Raw genomic sequence first — 14,595 nt, forward strand, 5'->3', positions numbered from 1 at the left:
TTTTAGGATTTTCAATAGCTCAGTTGGAATTTCATCATCTCCACTAGCTTTGTTTGTAGTAATGCTTCGTAAAGTGCACTTGACTTCACACTCCTAGATGTCTGGCTTTAGGTGAGTGACCACACCATCATGGTTGTCTGGGTCATTAAGATCTATTTTGTGTAATTCTTCTGTGTATTCTTGCCACCTCTTCTGAATCTCTTTTGCTTCTGTTAGGTCCTTACCATTTCTGTCCCTTATCATGTCCATCCTTGCATGCAGGATGATCTTGAGATCTCCAGTTTTCTTGAAGAAATCTCTAGTCTTTCTCATTCAATCATTTCCCTCTGTTTCTTTGCGATATTCACTTAAGAAGGCTTTCTTATCTCTCCTTGCTGTTTTCTGGAACTCTGCATTCAGTTGGGTATATCTTTCCCTTTCTACATTACCTTTCACTTCTCTTCTTTCCTCAGCTACTTGTAAAGCTTCCTCAGACAACCACTTTGCCGTCTTGCATTTCTTTTTTCTTTGGGATGGTTTTGGTCACTGCCTCCTGTACAGTGTTATGAACTTCTGTCCATAGTTCTTCAGGCATGCTATCTACCAGATCTAATCCCATGAATCTATTCATCATCTCCACTGTATAAGGGATTTGATTTAGATCATACCTCAATGGCTTAGTGGTCTTCCCTAGTTTCTTCAATTTAAGCCTGAATTCTGCAATAAGGAGCTCATGATCTGAGCCACAGTCAGCTCCAGCTCTTTTGCTGACTATATAGAGCTTCTGCACCTTTGGCTGCAAAGAACATGATCCATCTGGTTTCAGTATTGACCATCTGGTGATGCCATGTGTAGAGTTGTTTTGTTGGAGGAGAGTGTTTGGTATGACCAGTGTGTTCTCTTGACAAAATTCTTAGCCTTTGCCCCATACACCAAGGCCAAACTTGTACATTATTCTGGATATCTCTTGACTTGTTACTGCATTCCAGTTCCCTGTGATGAAAAGGACATCTTTTTTGGTGTTAGTTCTAGAAGGTCTGGTAGGTATTCATAGAACTGTTCAACTTCAGCTTCTTCGGCATCAGAGGTTGGAGCATAGACTTGGTTTACTGTGATGTTGGTTGGTTTGTCTTGGAAGTGAACCAAGATCATTCTGTCGTTTTTGAGGTTGCACTGAAGTACTGCATTTCAGATTCTTTTGTTGACTCTGGGGGTTACTCCATTTCTTCTAAGGGATTCTTGTCCACAGTAGTAGATATAATGGTCATGTTAATTAAATTCACTCATTCCCATCCATCTTAGTTCACTGATTCCTAAGATGTAGATATTCAATCTTAACCATTTCCTGCTTTATGTCAGCATATTGTTTAGTCTCCCTATAATCATTTTTTTCCCTTTTCCCTTTCTGTGAATGATTTTTAGTTTCATGCTGTTGTGATAAAAGAAAAGATGGAGTTGATATCTAATTTCATGCTGTTGTGATTACAAAAGATGCTTGATTCTGTCCTCTTAAATATGTTTAGGCTTTAGTTCAGTTCAGTTGCTCAGTCTTGTCTGACTCCTTGTAACCCCATGGGCTGCAGCACGCCAGCCTTCCCTGTCCATCACCAACTCCCAGAGCTTACTCAAACTCATGTCCATTGAGTTAGTGATGCCATCCAACCATCTCATCCTCTGTCATCCCCTTCTCCTCACACCTTCAATCTTTCCCAGCATCAGGGTCTTTTGAAATGAGTTGGTTCTTCTCATCAGGTGGCCAGAGTATTGGAGTTTCAGCTTCAGCATCAGTCCTTTCAATGAATGTTTAGGACTGATTTCCTTTAGGATGGACTGGTTGGATCTCCTTGCAGTTCAAGGGACTCTGTCCCTTGTCCAAGGTTACCATGTGTCTTAGTATGTGGTCTGTCCTAGAGAATGCTTATATGTGCTTAAAAAAGAATGTGTAGTCTGATTTTGGAGATGTAATGTCCTGAAAATATCAATTAAGGCTACTTGTTCTGTTGTGTCATTTATGATTTCTATTGTGTTTTGATTTTCTGCCTGGAAGATATGTCCATTGATGTCAGTGGGGCATTAAAGTCTTCTATTACATTCCATCAGTTTCTCCTTTTATGTATGTTAGTATTTTTTTATTTATTTCAGTGCTCCTATATTGAGTGCATGTATGGTTTGTATTTGTTGAATGAAAAAAGGAAATATCTAGGTCTCTTTTCTCACTTCTAAAATTAGATTCATAGACAGTGAAAGCAGTGAAAGTTTGGGTTTTCTCCTTGACTCTTCACAGTACTTCTAAGCTGAGGGAAGCTTGGAAAAGCCACTCACTTCTTACCCAAATACCAGGGATATAAGGATGAAGCAGAAATGTCTTAAAATTTTTTGTAACCTGCAACAGTGTTGTTAACAACAGAAGTTGGTAATTTTTTTCAAATTGTTACTATTTTTCTAGCACCAAGGTTGATGATTCTTTATCTTAAAGAAAACAAACTTTTTTGAGTAATACTTGAGGACTATTTTATTTAAAAGAAGTACAGGAATTAGAAGGATGATACCTTATTTGGTGCTCTTTCCTTAGAAATGATTTATAGTATGTCAAAAACCTTGTATGAGAGTGCATCTTGATACTTTTATACTTAGAAGATTGTGTAGTCATAAATTTTAGATGTTATTTAGCCATAGTGGTTCATAATCAGAATAGAATTTTTTAAAAATTGAGTAATTTTTTCTTGGTTTTTAGTGATATTTTTTGAGTTTTCTTTAATAAGTTACCAATAGTAATGGGCTAATAAAGTACAGTATTTGGAAGGGGAGTTTTAGAAAGACCTTAAATAATCAGTTTTTGCTTTCTTTTTTAGCCGGAAAGTGAAATTTCAACCACAGCTGATGATTATAGTTCAGAGGTAAGAATAAGTAGCATTGTGATTGACATTTTATATTTTTTAAAATGATTGCTGATTGTTAGTTTTTTATTACTTACAACTCACATGCTTTTATGATTTTATAAATATAATAAGAATTTACACCATATTATGGTGTAAATAACCTAGAGAACTTGAAGTTTATGTTTTTCTGAGTTTTTTTTCATATTATTAATTAAAGTCTTAAATCTCTTTGAATAACTTGGTCCTTAATTAGATGGAGATCTTGTTTTAGTTTCTAGGAAAGTGTTTGAAATTGAGTTTTGTTATAAGGTATCCATATTTAACACAGTAAACCTTTCATAATATAGGGTGTTTTATTTTGTGTAATGTTTTTACAAATACTTGAATTCTAGTTAATTATATAAATCCATTTATTGAAATTAATGGTGCAGTAGTGACTTTTAATTTAGGTGATATAGGCTAATGTGGGCATTGGGCACTTTAGGAGATACTTTCTTTATGTGTTAATAAATGTGGTGTTTATTGTTTTCCTTTAGATATGATTGTCATTTATTTTTGTTCCAATATTTGAGGATATGGAAAACTTTCTTACTCCAAATGGTTGAACAACTCAGTATATTCTATAAGTTTTTTTGTATGTATTTATTTGATAATTGCTTTACGGAATTTTGTTATTTTCTGTCAAACCTCGTATAAATTTTGATTTATCGTAGTTGTCTAACAGAAAAAAAAACCTTCATTTTTTAAATGAAATTATTACTGTTTTGGGTTGCTAATAGTAAGAACTGTTACATTGAAAACTGGGAATATATTTATTAGTGATTCTCATCAGGAAAATAACTAACCAATGTTAAATGAATAAATATTTTCCCAATTTAGGCTACATAAAGTTGCCTTTATGGGTAATATCTCAGTTTTAAATTACAGGTTGCAATTGAGAGAATCTGCCCTGTGACTTCAAATATGGATCTTAGATATGAAAACATTGCTTTCTCTTCTATAATACCTTACTTCTTAGAGCTTGTCTCTCAATTGAAAGTTTAAGATGGTTTGATGCTTGAACCACTGGAGACCTTGGGGCAACCTAGGATTCCACAAAGTGCATTTTTTTCTTTATCAGTTCAGTTCAGTCGCTCAGTCGTGTCTTTTTGTGACCCCATGAACTGCAGCATGCCAGGCCTCCCTGTCCATCATCAACTCTCAGAGTTTACTCAAACTCATGTCCATTGAGTCGGTGATGACATCCAACCATCTCATCCCCTGTCATCCCCTTCAGTCTTTCCCGGCATCAGGGTCTTTTCAGATGAGTCAGCTCTAGGCAGCAGGTGGCCAAAGTATTGGAGTTTCAGCTTCGACATCAGTCTTTCCAATGAATATTCAGGACTGATTTCCTGTAAGAAGGACTGGTTGGATCTCCTTGTAGTCCAAGGGACTCTCAAGAGTTTTCTCCAACACCACAGTTCAAAAACATCAATTCTTCTGCGCTGAGCTTTCTTTATACTCCAACTCTCACATCCATACATGACTACTGGAAAAACCATAGCCTTGACGAGACAGACCTTTGTTGGCAAAGTAATGTCTCTGCTTTTTTAATATGCTATCTAGGTTGGTCATAACTTTTCTTCCAAGGAGTAAGCATCTTTTAATTTCATGGCTGCAATCACCATCTGCAGTGATTCTTGGAGCCCAGAAAAATAAAGTGAGCCACTGTTTCCATTCTTTCCCCATCTATTTGCCATGAAGTGATGGCTATGACCTTAGTTTTGGACCAGATGCTATGATCTTAGTTTTCTGAATGTTGAGCTTTAAGGCAGCTTTTTCACTCTACTCTTTCACCTGCATCAAGAGGCTCTTTAGTTTTTCTTCACTTTCTGCCATAAGGGTGGTGTCATCTGCATATCTGAGGTTGTTGATATTTCTCCCAGCAATCTTGATTCCAGCTTGTGCTTCCTCCAGCCCAGCATTTCTCATGATGTACTCTGCATATAAGTTAAATAAGCAGGGTGACAATATACAGCCTTGATGTACTCCTTTCCCTATTTGGAACTAGTCTGTAGTTCCATGTCCAGTTCTAACTGTTGCTTCCTGATCTGCATACAGATTTCTCAAGAGGCAGATCAGGTTGTCTGGTATTCCCATCTCTTTCAGAATTTTCCACAGTTTTGCTGTGGTCCACACAACAAAGTCAAAGGGTTTGGCATAGTCAATAAAACAGAAATAGATGTTTTTCTGGAACTCTCTTGCTTTTTCGATGCTCCAGCGGATGTTGGCAATTTGATCTCTGGTTCCTCTGCCTTTTCTAAAACCAGCTTGAACATCTGGAAGTTCACAGTTCACATATTGTTGAAGCCTGGCTTGGAAAATTTTGAGCATTACTTTGCTAGCGTATGAGATGAGTGCAATTGTGTAGTAGTTTGAGCATTCTTTGGCATTGCCTTTCTTAGGGATTGGAATGAAAACTGACTTTTTCCAGTCCTATGGCCACTGCTGGTTTTCCGAATTTGCTGGCATATTGAATGCAACATGTTTACAGCATCATCTTTCAGGATTTGAAATAGCTCAACTGGAATTCCATCACTTCCACTAGCTTTATTTGTAGTGATACTTCCTAAGGCCCACTTGACTTCACATTCCAGGATGTCTGACTCTAGGTGAGTGATTACACCATCGTGATTATCTGTGTCATGAAGATCTATTTTGTACAGTTCTTCTGTGTATTCTTGCCACCTCTTCTTAATATCTTCTGCTTCTGTTAGGTCCATACCATTTCTGTCCTTTATTGAGCCCATTTTTACATGAAATGATCCCTTGGTATCTCTACTTTTCTTGAAGAGATCTCTATTTTCCCATTCTATTGTTTTCCTCTATTTCTTTGCGTTGATCACCGAGGAAGGCTTTCTTATCTCTCCTTGCTATTCTTTGAAACTCTGCATTGAAATGGGTATATCTTTCCTTTTCACTTCTCTTCTTTTCACGGCTATTTGTGTGGTCTCCTCAGATAGCATTTTGCTTTTTTGCATTTCTTTTTCTTGCAGATTGTCTTGATCCCTGTCTCCTGTACAGTGTCATGAACCTCCGTCCATAGTTCATCAGGCACTCTGTCTATCAGATCTAGTCCCTTAAATCTATATCTCCCTTCCACTGTATAATCGTAAGGGATTTGATTTAGGTCATACCTGAATGGACTAGTGGTTTTCCCTACTTTCTTCAATTTAAGTCTAAATTTGGCAATAAGAAGTTAATGATCCGAGCCACAGTCAGCTCCCGGTCTTGTTTTTGCTGACTGTATAGAGCTTCTCCATCTTTGAATGCAAAGAATGTAGTCAGTCTGATTTTGGTGTCGACCATCTGGTGATGCCCATGTGTAATCTTCTCTTGTGTTGTTGGAAGAGGGTGTTTGCTATGAGCAGTGTGTTCTTTTGGCAAAACTCTATTAGCCTTTGCCCTGTTTCATTCTGTACTCTAAGGCCAAATTTGCCTGTTACTCCAGGTGTTTCTTGACTTCCTGCTTTTGTATTCCAGTCCCCTATAATGAAAAGGACATCTTTTTTGGATGTTAATTCTAAAAGGTCTTGTAGGTCTTCATAGAACCATTCAACTTCAGCTTCTTCAGCGTTGCTGGTTGGGGCATAGACTTGGATTACCATGATAAGGAATTATTTGCCTTGGAAATGAATAGGTATCATCCTGTCATTTTTGAGATTGCATCCAAGTACTGCATTTCGGACTCTTGTTGACTGTGATGGCTACTCCATTTCTTCTAAGGGATTCTTGCCCACAGTAGTAGATATAATGGTCATCTGAGTTACATTCACCCATTCCATTCCATTTTAGGTCACTGATTCCTAAACTGTCAGTGTCACTCTTGCCATCTCCTGTTTGACCACTTCCAATTTGCCTTGATTCGTGGACGTAACATTCCAGGTTCCTATGCAATATTGCTCTTTACAGCATCAGACCTTGCTTCCATCACCTCTCACATCCACAGCTGGATGTTGTTTTTTCTTTATACCAAAGTGAATGTTTTATAATCCAAGTCATGACAGATCTGACCATCTAATACATGCCTGTGAAATTTGTTTAAAATTTGTATAGCCATTTTCTCATATTGGGATAAGAAAACAAAATTTAACTTTTATTAATATAGATTCAAAACTGAAGACATCAAAAATGTGATTTTCAAGTTCTTTATGAAAATCTAAATTAATAATATTGGAAATTCTTATTACTGTGAATTTTTGCCTAAATATTTTAAATTTAAAAAATTGGTGGGAATTATCATTAGGTCCAGAAAAGTTTATTGAAACTGTATATCTGATATCTAGTAAGTATGATGTGTTTCAAAGTTAGGTAAAAATAATTTTAAATGTAAGTTTTACAGATAAAAGAATATACTGACCATGTTTCAACAATAAGAACTATATTTTACATACATATATAGAAGTAATTTTATATATTTACATATGTATTACATAGGCCTTCCCTGGTGGCTCAGACAGTAAAGAATCTGCCTGCAATGTGGGAGACCTGGGTTCAATCCCTGGGTTGGGAAGATCCCCTTGAGGAGGGCATGGCAACCCACTCCAGTATTCTTGCCTGGAGAATCCCCATGAACCAAGGAGCCTGGCAGGCTACAGTCCATGGGGTCACAAATAGTCGAATACGACTGAGTGACTTAGCACACAGGTATTACATATTGTATATTTATATACATGAATATAAATTTGCACTCATCTCCCATGCTAGTAGGGTCATGCTTAAAATCTTGCATGCTAGGCTTCAGCATTGTGTGAACTAAAGAACTTCCAAATGTCCAAGCTGGGTTTAGAAAAGCAGAGGAACCAGAGATCAAATTGCCAACATTCGCTGGATCGCTGGATCGTAGAGAAAACAGGGGAATGTTACAAAAACATCTACATCTGTTTCATCGACTATGCTAAAGCCTTTGACTGTGTGGATCATAATAAACTGTGGAAAGCTCTTAAAGAGATGGGAATACCAGACATTCTTACCTGTCTCCCGAGAAACCTGTGTGCAGGTCAAGAAGCAACAGTTAGAACCCTGTGTGGAACAACTGATTAGTTGAGGATTGAGAAAGGAATATGCTAGTGCTGTCTGCTATCACCATGTTTATTTAACCTATACGCTGAGCACATCGTGAGAAATGCCAGGCTGGATGAGTTACAAGCTGGAATCAAGATAGGTGGGAGAAACATCAACAATCTCAGATATGTGGATGATACCACTCTAATGGCAGAAAGCAAAGAGGAACTAAAGATCCTCTTAATGAGGGTGAAGGAAGAGAATGAAAGAGCCAGCTTAAAACTAAATATTAAAGAACTAAGATCATGGCATCCAGCCCCATTACTTCATGGCAAATAGAAGGAGTAAAGGGGGAAACAGTAACAGATTTCCTCTTTTTCGTCTCTAAAATCACCGTGGATGGTGACTGTAGCCATGAAATCAGAAGACAATTGCTTCTCGGCAGGAAAGCTATGACAAACTTAGACAATGTGTTGAAAAGCAGAGACATCACTCTGCTGACAAATGTCCATATAGTCAAGGCTTTGTCTTCCCAGTGGTCATGTACAGTTGTGAGAGCTGGACTGTAAAGAAGGCAGAGTGCCCAAGTATTGATGCCTTTGGCTTGTGGTGGTGGAGAAGACTCTTGAGAGTCCCTTGGACTGCAAGGAGATCAAACCAGTCAATTTTAAGGGAAATCAACCCTGAATGTTCATTGGAAGGAGTGATGCTGAAGCTCCAGTATTTTGGTCACCTGATGAGAACAGCGAACTCTTTGGAAATGTTCCTGATGCTGGGAAAGATTGAGGGCAAAAGGAGAAGAGGGCATCAGAGGATGAGATGGCTGGATGGTGTCACTGATAGAGTGGTCATGAACTTGGACAAACTTCGGGAGATAGTGAGGGACAGGGAGGCCTGACGTGCTGTAGTCCGTGGTGTCTCAAGAGTGGGACACAACTGTGTGACTGAACAAAAGCAATATATATGAATAATTGTGCACATAATATACACCGATTCATACATATATTTTTTTTTAAACCAAATTTTCAGGAAAAGCTACTTTTACTATGTGACCAGTCCTCTGATACTTTTTCTGATGCTGATCACTAAAGCTCAATTAGGTGATGTATAATTTGAAAAAATTTAGTGATTTAGAAGTTTACATTGAAAGATAATTATCAAATAATCTGTGACAGATCTGAATCATAATCCTTTTAATATTATCCATTTGGGGCCTCAATTCATGATGGATTATACTTTGAAAAACATGTATTTTAATTTGTCTATAGAATATAGTAGAAAAATTAATAATCTGTGAAATATTTGATGATGTCATATCAAGATTGCTAAAATGGATACTGGCTTCAATCCATGATCCTCTGGACTAAGTTTGGGTCTCTAGCCAGTTGATTTAATAATATTGGACTGATCTGAACAAGATAGAATTTCAGGGAATTTCTAAGCCATATTCCCTGTGTTAGAAGACAGAAAAATCTTCAGTTTTATAAACTAAGGAATACGCAACATGGTAAATTTAATGCATTTCAGTAAAAAATAAACAAACCAAGGAATAAATCTCACATTATAATACTCTTCATATTAGAACTCTTAGAGATTACTTCTGAGTAATACCCCTCAAAAATGAAATTCCTTTTTAAGCAACACATACTGTTACTGCTACTGCTAAGTCGCTTCAGTCGTGTCCGACTCTGTGCGACCCCATAGACGGCAGCCCACCAGGCTCCCCCATCCCTGGGATTCTCCAGGCAAGAATACTGGAGTGGGTTGCCATTTCCTTCTCCAGTGCATGAAAGGGAAAAGTGAAAGTGAAGTCGCTCAGTCGTGTCCGACTCTTAGCGATCCCATGGACTGTAGCCTACCAGGCTCCTCCGTCCATGGGATTTTCCAGGCAAGAGTACTGGAGTGGGGTGCCATTGCCTTCTCCAAAGCAACACATAACTTCACTACAAATTACAGATTTGCAAAGTTTAATAATGTTGGCTGCTCTGGTTTGCATTTGATTAATTTTAAAATTTCAAAACTATGTAGTTTTAATCATAAGACACATAATTATCTTATATTTTGTCTAAATATCACTGTCGGTTTTCTTCTGCATAGGGAAATAAGGTGATATAAAAAGGCAGGGGCTTTGGAGCCCAGAAAGTGTGTGTTCAGATTTCTGATTTTTGAGCGGTTTGAAGCTGGATACCTCACTTAAACTATGAAATACAGTTTCGTTACCTGTAAAACGGTGGAAATAGTATCTATCTCACAGAGTTGTTTTGAGGGTTATGTGGTGATCTTAATATAATGTTTGATACATGAAAAACAATGCGCAAAAAAAATTTTTGTACAGTGCTTCAGTGGAAGTATCCTTTTCTTCACACTAAGTTTGTAAGAAACAAATGAATTTTTTTTAACAAATTATTCTCAGAAGCATTTCAGATTCCAATTATGTGTTTAATTAAAACTAGCTTGGAAATTTTATTTTGGTAGATACGGTATGTGCTTAATGTTCTTGGCTTCTATGATTAGTATTCCTCTTGGCTTAAAAAATGGATTCAGGTCTTGAAAGCATTAGTCAGATAATTTTATCCTATGACCTACCTAAGATCTGTTCTGTATTAAAATATATCCAGTTATGTGTACTAGCGAAATCAGGCTAAATGGAAAATACCCTTTTTACAAAATAATTCAAGTTATAGATAATCTTTTTGGTTCTTGGAGAAGGGACATTTCATATCTCAAGTACCATATTTACATAAAATATTTTTATTGATACCCTTTGAGCAGGGTTATTTGGGAAAAGTCGGAAATGCTACAGGCAATACATAGAGATAAAACAAGTAAATAAATATGCTTTGCTGTGTGTAGAAAGATGAAATGATAGGAGAGCATACAGTCTCATTATGGATTTCATTATTCAGATTCCATTATTCAGTACTTGTTAACCAAGTCATTTACATGACTCATGACATTTTTGAAATAACTGACTGGGATTGGAGACATAGACTATAGCCAGCCATTGAGTAATGTAAACTTAGCCTTTCAACTTTGACTTGGATTTCTTTCTTTCTTTTTTTTAACTTCACTATTTTTTAAATTTTCTCCCTGCCTGCCTCTGCTCTGTTATGGTATAATGGACAGTTTAAAAGTGTGTTTATTGAAGGTGTACAGTGTGGTGCTTGATACTTAACTTTGAATGAATGATCTTAAACTCCTTCGTTTCTTGGCTCTAATCCAAGAGTCAGCTAGGCACACTGAAGTCTTGTAATTTTTATAAACTTTTTGAACTCTCAGATACTATTTTGTATTAAAACATCCATTATTCAAATTTTTGTACATACGTCAGATTAAGTATAAGGATAAAGTATTAATCATTAATAAAAGATAAGTTATTCTTCTGTTTTTGAGCTGATGTTCACTGAAAAGTTTTTGTGTAAAGAACATTTTATAGTTATAAAATAAGAGTGGTCTTTCCTCTGATTTTTTCTGAATAGCAGTATTTTTAGGAAATAATACCCTATAGAACATTTTAAAATTTAGAATGCACCTGAGGTACTTTCCCAAATCTTCAGGTTGTCTACATAGGTGAAATAAATTGTGAATTCAATAAGACTATATTAGTATAACCTAAAGGTTAAATAATTTTGACAGATGCCACAGTGAAGAAGGACATTAAGAAAAGTTAGCATTTTTTAGTTGAGGGAGTCTGTTCATCTAATCTTCATGTTCAAGTTATTAATGTACTTTCATATTATGGTTTACAAAGTGTTGTTTTAAAAGGCTACTGTAAGAGGATGAGACAAATGCTCTACCCTCTAGGTACCAGTGAAGTAATTATCTAGATTAAAAAACATGATAATTTATTGCTATTAATGATCCTAATATTCTGAGGAGTGTTTCTGTTTTAACTTTGAAATAATAGTTTTAGTTTAGTTCTGGTGTATAACCTTTTATTATGCATTTACATGATACTAAATTTTTAAAAACTATTAATATTGACAGGATTTTTATATTTATTATAATAACACAATTAAGTTTTGAAAAGTCATGTAGTATTTTATGCATAGAAGCCAATGCATATGAGTAGCTCAAGTATAAAATGTGCTCAACTTAGAGAAGATTTAGGCTGAATGTTGGCTATGTAGTGTGTTTGTATATACCATTAAAATAAATAGATAACTAATTTATGTAATAGTGATATCATCATCATTTAAAGGAATATCCTTTGCTTAGTATGATATTTGAAAATAATCATAAAATCCATTTAATTACTCTGTTACCCTAAAGGAAAAGTTTTAGTAGACATTTATCAAAGTGCTTCATAACGGGTGGGGAGGAGGTGGAAGATGGGTTTAGAATGGGGGAGAAGTGTGTATACCTATGGCCAGTTCATGTTGATGTATGGCAAAACCCATCACAATACTGTAAAGCAATTATCCTCCAATTAAAATAAATAAACTTTAAAAAAATCAAGGAAAGCTAGTTGAAATTTAGATGAATTTAATTGAAAGTTATTGCAAGTGATTTTATTAATAATCTTAATAGAGTTAGTACTGCTGTGTTCTGATAGTTTTCACAAATTGCAATAATGTGTAGCCATAAAGGTGAATTTTTTTAAACTTTGGTTTTGTTTTCTGAAATTATCCTTGGCAAAAAAGCATAGGAATCAGACTTTATAGAGAACTCTTAATTAGGATCATCCCCTTTTATAGTGTTGTGATCCATATAAATCTAATCCTAATTCTAGGATATTCTATGTATTTCAGTATTAAAAGCTTCATAACTTGGATTCTGTTAACATAGAATGTGAAAAATTGAGATGTAAGCAAGAATGAAGTTCAGTTGTTTGCTGTTAGGGGGAAAGAAGGGATTATTGAGTAAATTAACTGATCTGAAATTAATCTGACTCCAGATCAGCCTCAGAGACCTATTCTGCCAACTTTCTTCCTCCTACCACAAAATGTCAGTGATAGAGGCATTTGTATTGTGGAGAGTCTCCACGTCTCTCAGAGTTGGCAAGGCTCTCATAGTAGGCCCAGGCGAAAGTTCTTGGGGGTTTTCTTAGCTCTTCATCTCCTCTTCCGTCTTCACTTGCTCGCCAGTAGACTTAGACCAGTAAACAATTTTACTTTTAAATGAATAGGGCTTTATCAAAAAACAATTATTTACATGATTTTAGGTGTTTTGTAGAGGAGGATCTAGGACAAAGAGAAACTGTGCTTAGAGCTTTAATTCACTTAAATGGAGATGTATATAGCACAGTGTCGTTTTCATTGTAAGCACTCAAATGTATGAGGAGTCAGTGGCATTTGAAAGTCATAACATCTTTTAGATGTTTAAATTTAATCACTATGTTTGTTTTTGCCAATGTGGCATTTTCCTTAGGCATAAGAAAAACATGAATACAGTTAGCACAAGTTAATTTTTAGCTTTAAATAAAAGTCTAAAATCATAATATTTCAGGAAATTGTTTTTGTACAGGTAAATGGTTGCAGTTTTGTGGTGAGAACAGGAAAGCCTACAAATTTATTAAGGGTACAGTATTTAAAACTACTTATGATACTAATGTTTTATTCTGTTTAAAACTGGTTACTAACAAAGCTTTTTCCTGCATGTACTTCTTTCTGTGTGTGATTTCTAAATGCTTTTAATGTGTAACAAAACAAAATTAGCCACCTTTTGTTATAAAACTCAGTTATAACAGAATTTGCAGATATCTTGTTTTTGCTCTTGTATTTATCACATTAACAACAAAGTAGGTTGTCATGCTGGTAAACTCCCAGGTGATGAGTGATGTTTTAAAGTGGACTTTGCTGTGGGATTCAGTTTTTGAATCTCTCTTCCTGAGAAAATGTTGCTAGTACTAAATTATTTAAAATCTGGGTTGGCGTAGGAAGAAGAATTTGGTGTTGATGATTCTTACTCTGAACATGGAGCACAGTACAATCAGACCCACCTAGAGATGATGGAAAATGAATTGGCTGGGAAACAACATGAGATTGAAGAACTCAACAGAGAACTAGAAGAAATGAGGGCTACCTATGGGACTGAAGGACTGAAGCAGGTGTGTTTACCTTATGTGGCTTTTGTTTTGTTACTCACAAAACAAAAATAGGAAATTTGAATGATAGTATAGATACATTCTTTAAAGATGGGGTTTTTAAATGGTGGCTTAGAGTCACCTCATGATATTTGTCCTTATATATATCATAAAAAGCATTGCTTAAAACTAGTCCATTAGTGGGAGAAGGCAATGGCACCCCACTCAGTACTCTTGCCTGAAAAATCCCATGGACAGAGGAGCCTGGTAGGCTACAGTCCATGGGGTCGCTAAGAGTCGGACACGACTGAGCGACTTCACTTTCACTTTTCCCTTTCATGCACTGGAGAAGGAAATGGCAACCCACTCCAGTATTCTTGCCTGGAGAATCCCAGGGACGGCGGAGCCTGGTGGGCTGCCGTCTCTGGGGTCGCACAGAGTCGGACACGACTGAAGCGACTTAGCAGCAGCAGCAGCAGCAGCAGTCCATTAGTAAGCATAAATATAATATAGATATTTTATTAAACTTTATGAGCTAGCTAGGATGAAATCACTTCAGTATGGATGGATGTTTTTGTAATCAGCCTGAGAGAAACTTATATTGTAAACCATGTCAATATATTATGACTTAAACTCATTAAACCTGTCAGCAGGTCTTTGTAGATAACT

General features: G+C 36.2%; 1 protein-coding gene across 4 annotated transcripts in view; it reads left to right on the top strand.

The window, feature by feature from the left end:
* The window catches only part of AKAP9 (A-kinase anchoring protein 9), a 159,575-nt gene that overhangs the window by 31,971 nt on the left and 113,009 nt on the right, over positions 1–14,595 (top strand). For all 4 annotated transcript variants that reach the window (XM_081531342.1, XM_081531343.1, XM_081531344.1 and 1 more), the window contains exons 3-5: positions 2,832–2,876; positions 13,368–13,421; positions 13,780–13,950. In XM_081531342.1, the coding sequence (XP_081387468.1) occupies positions 2,832–2,876; positions 13,368–13,421; positions 13,780–13,950 (270 nt within the window). The remainder of the gene's footprint in view (positions 1–2,831; positions 2,877–13,367; positions 13,422–13,779; positions 13,951–14,595) is intronic.

This window comes from Giraffa tippelskirchi, chromosome 10 (assembly GCF_054371585.1).
Source record: "Giraffa tippelskirchi isolate mGirTip1 chromosome 10, T2T-mGirTip1v1.2.pri, whole genome shotgun sequence".
Taxonomy (NCBI): Eukaryota; Metazoa; Chordata; class Mammalia; order Artiodactyla; family Giraffidae; genus Giraffa; species Giraffa tippelskirchi.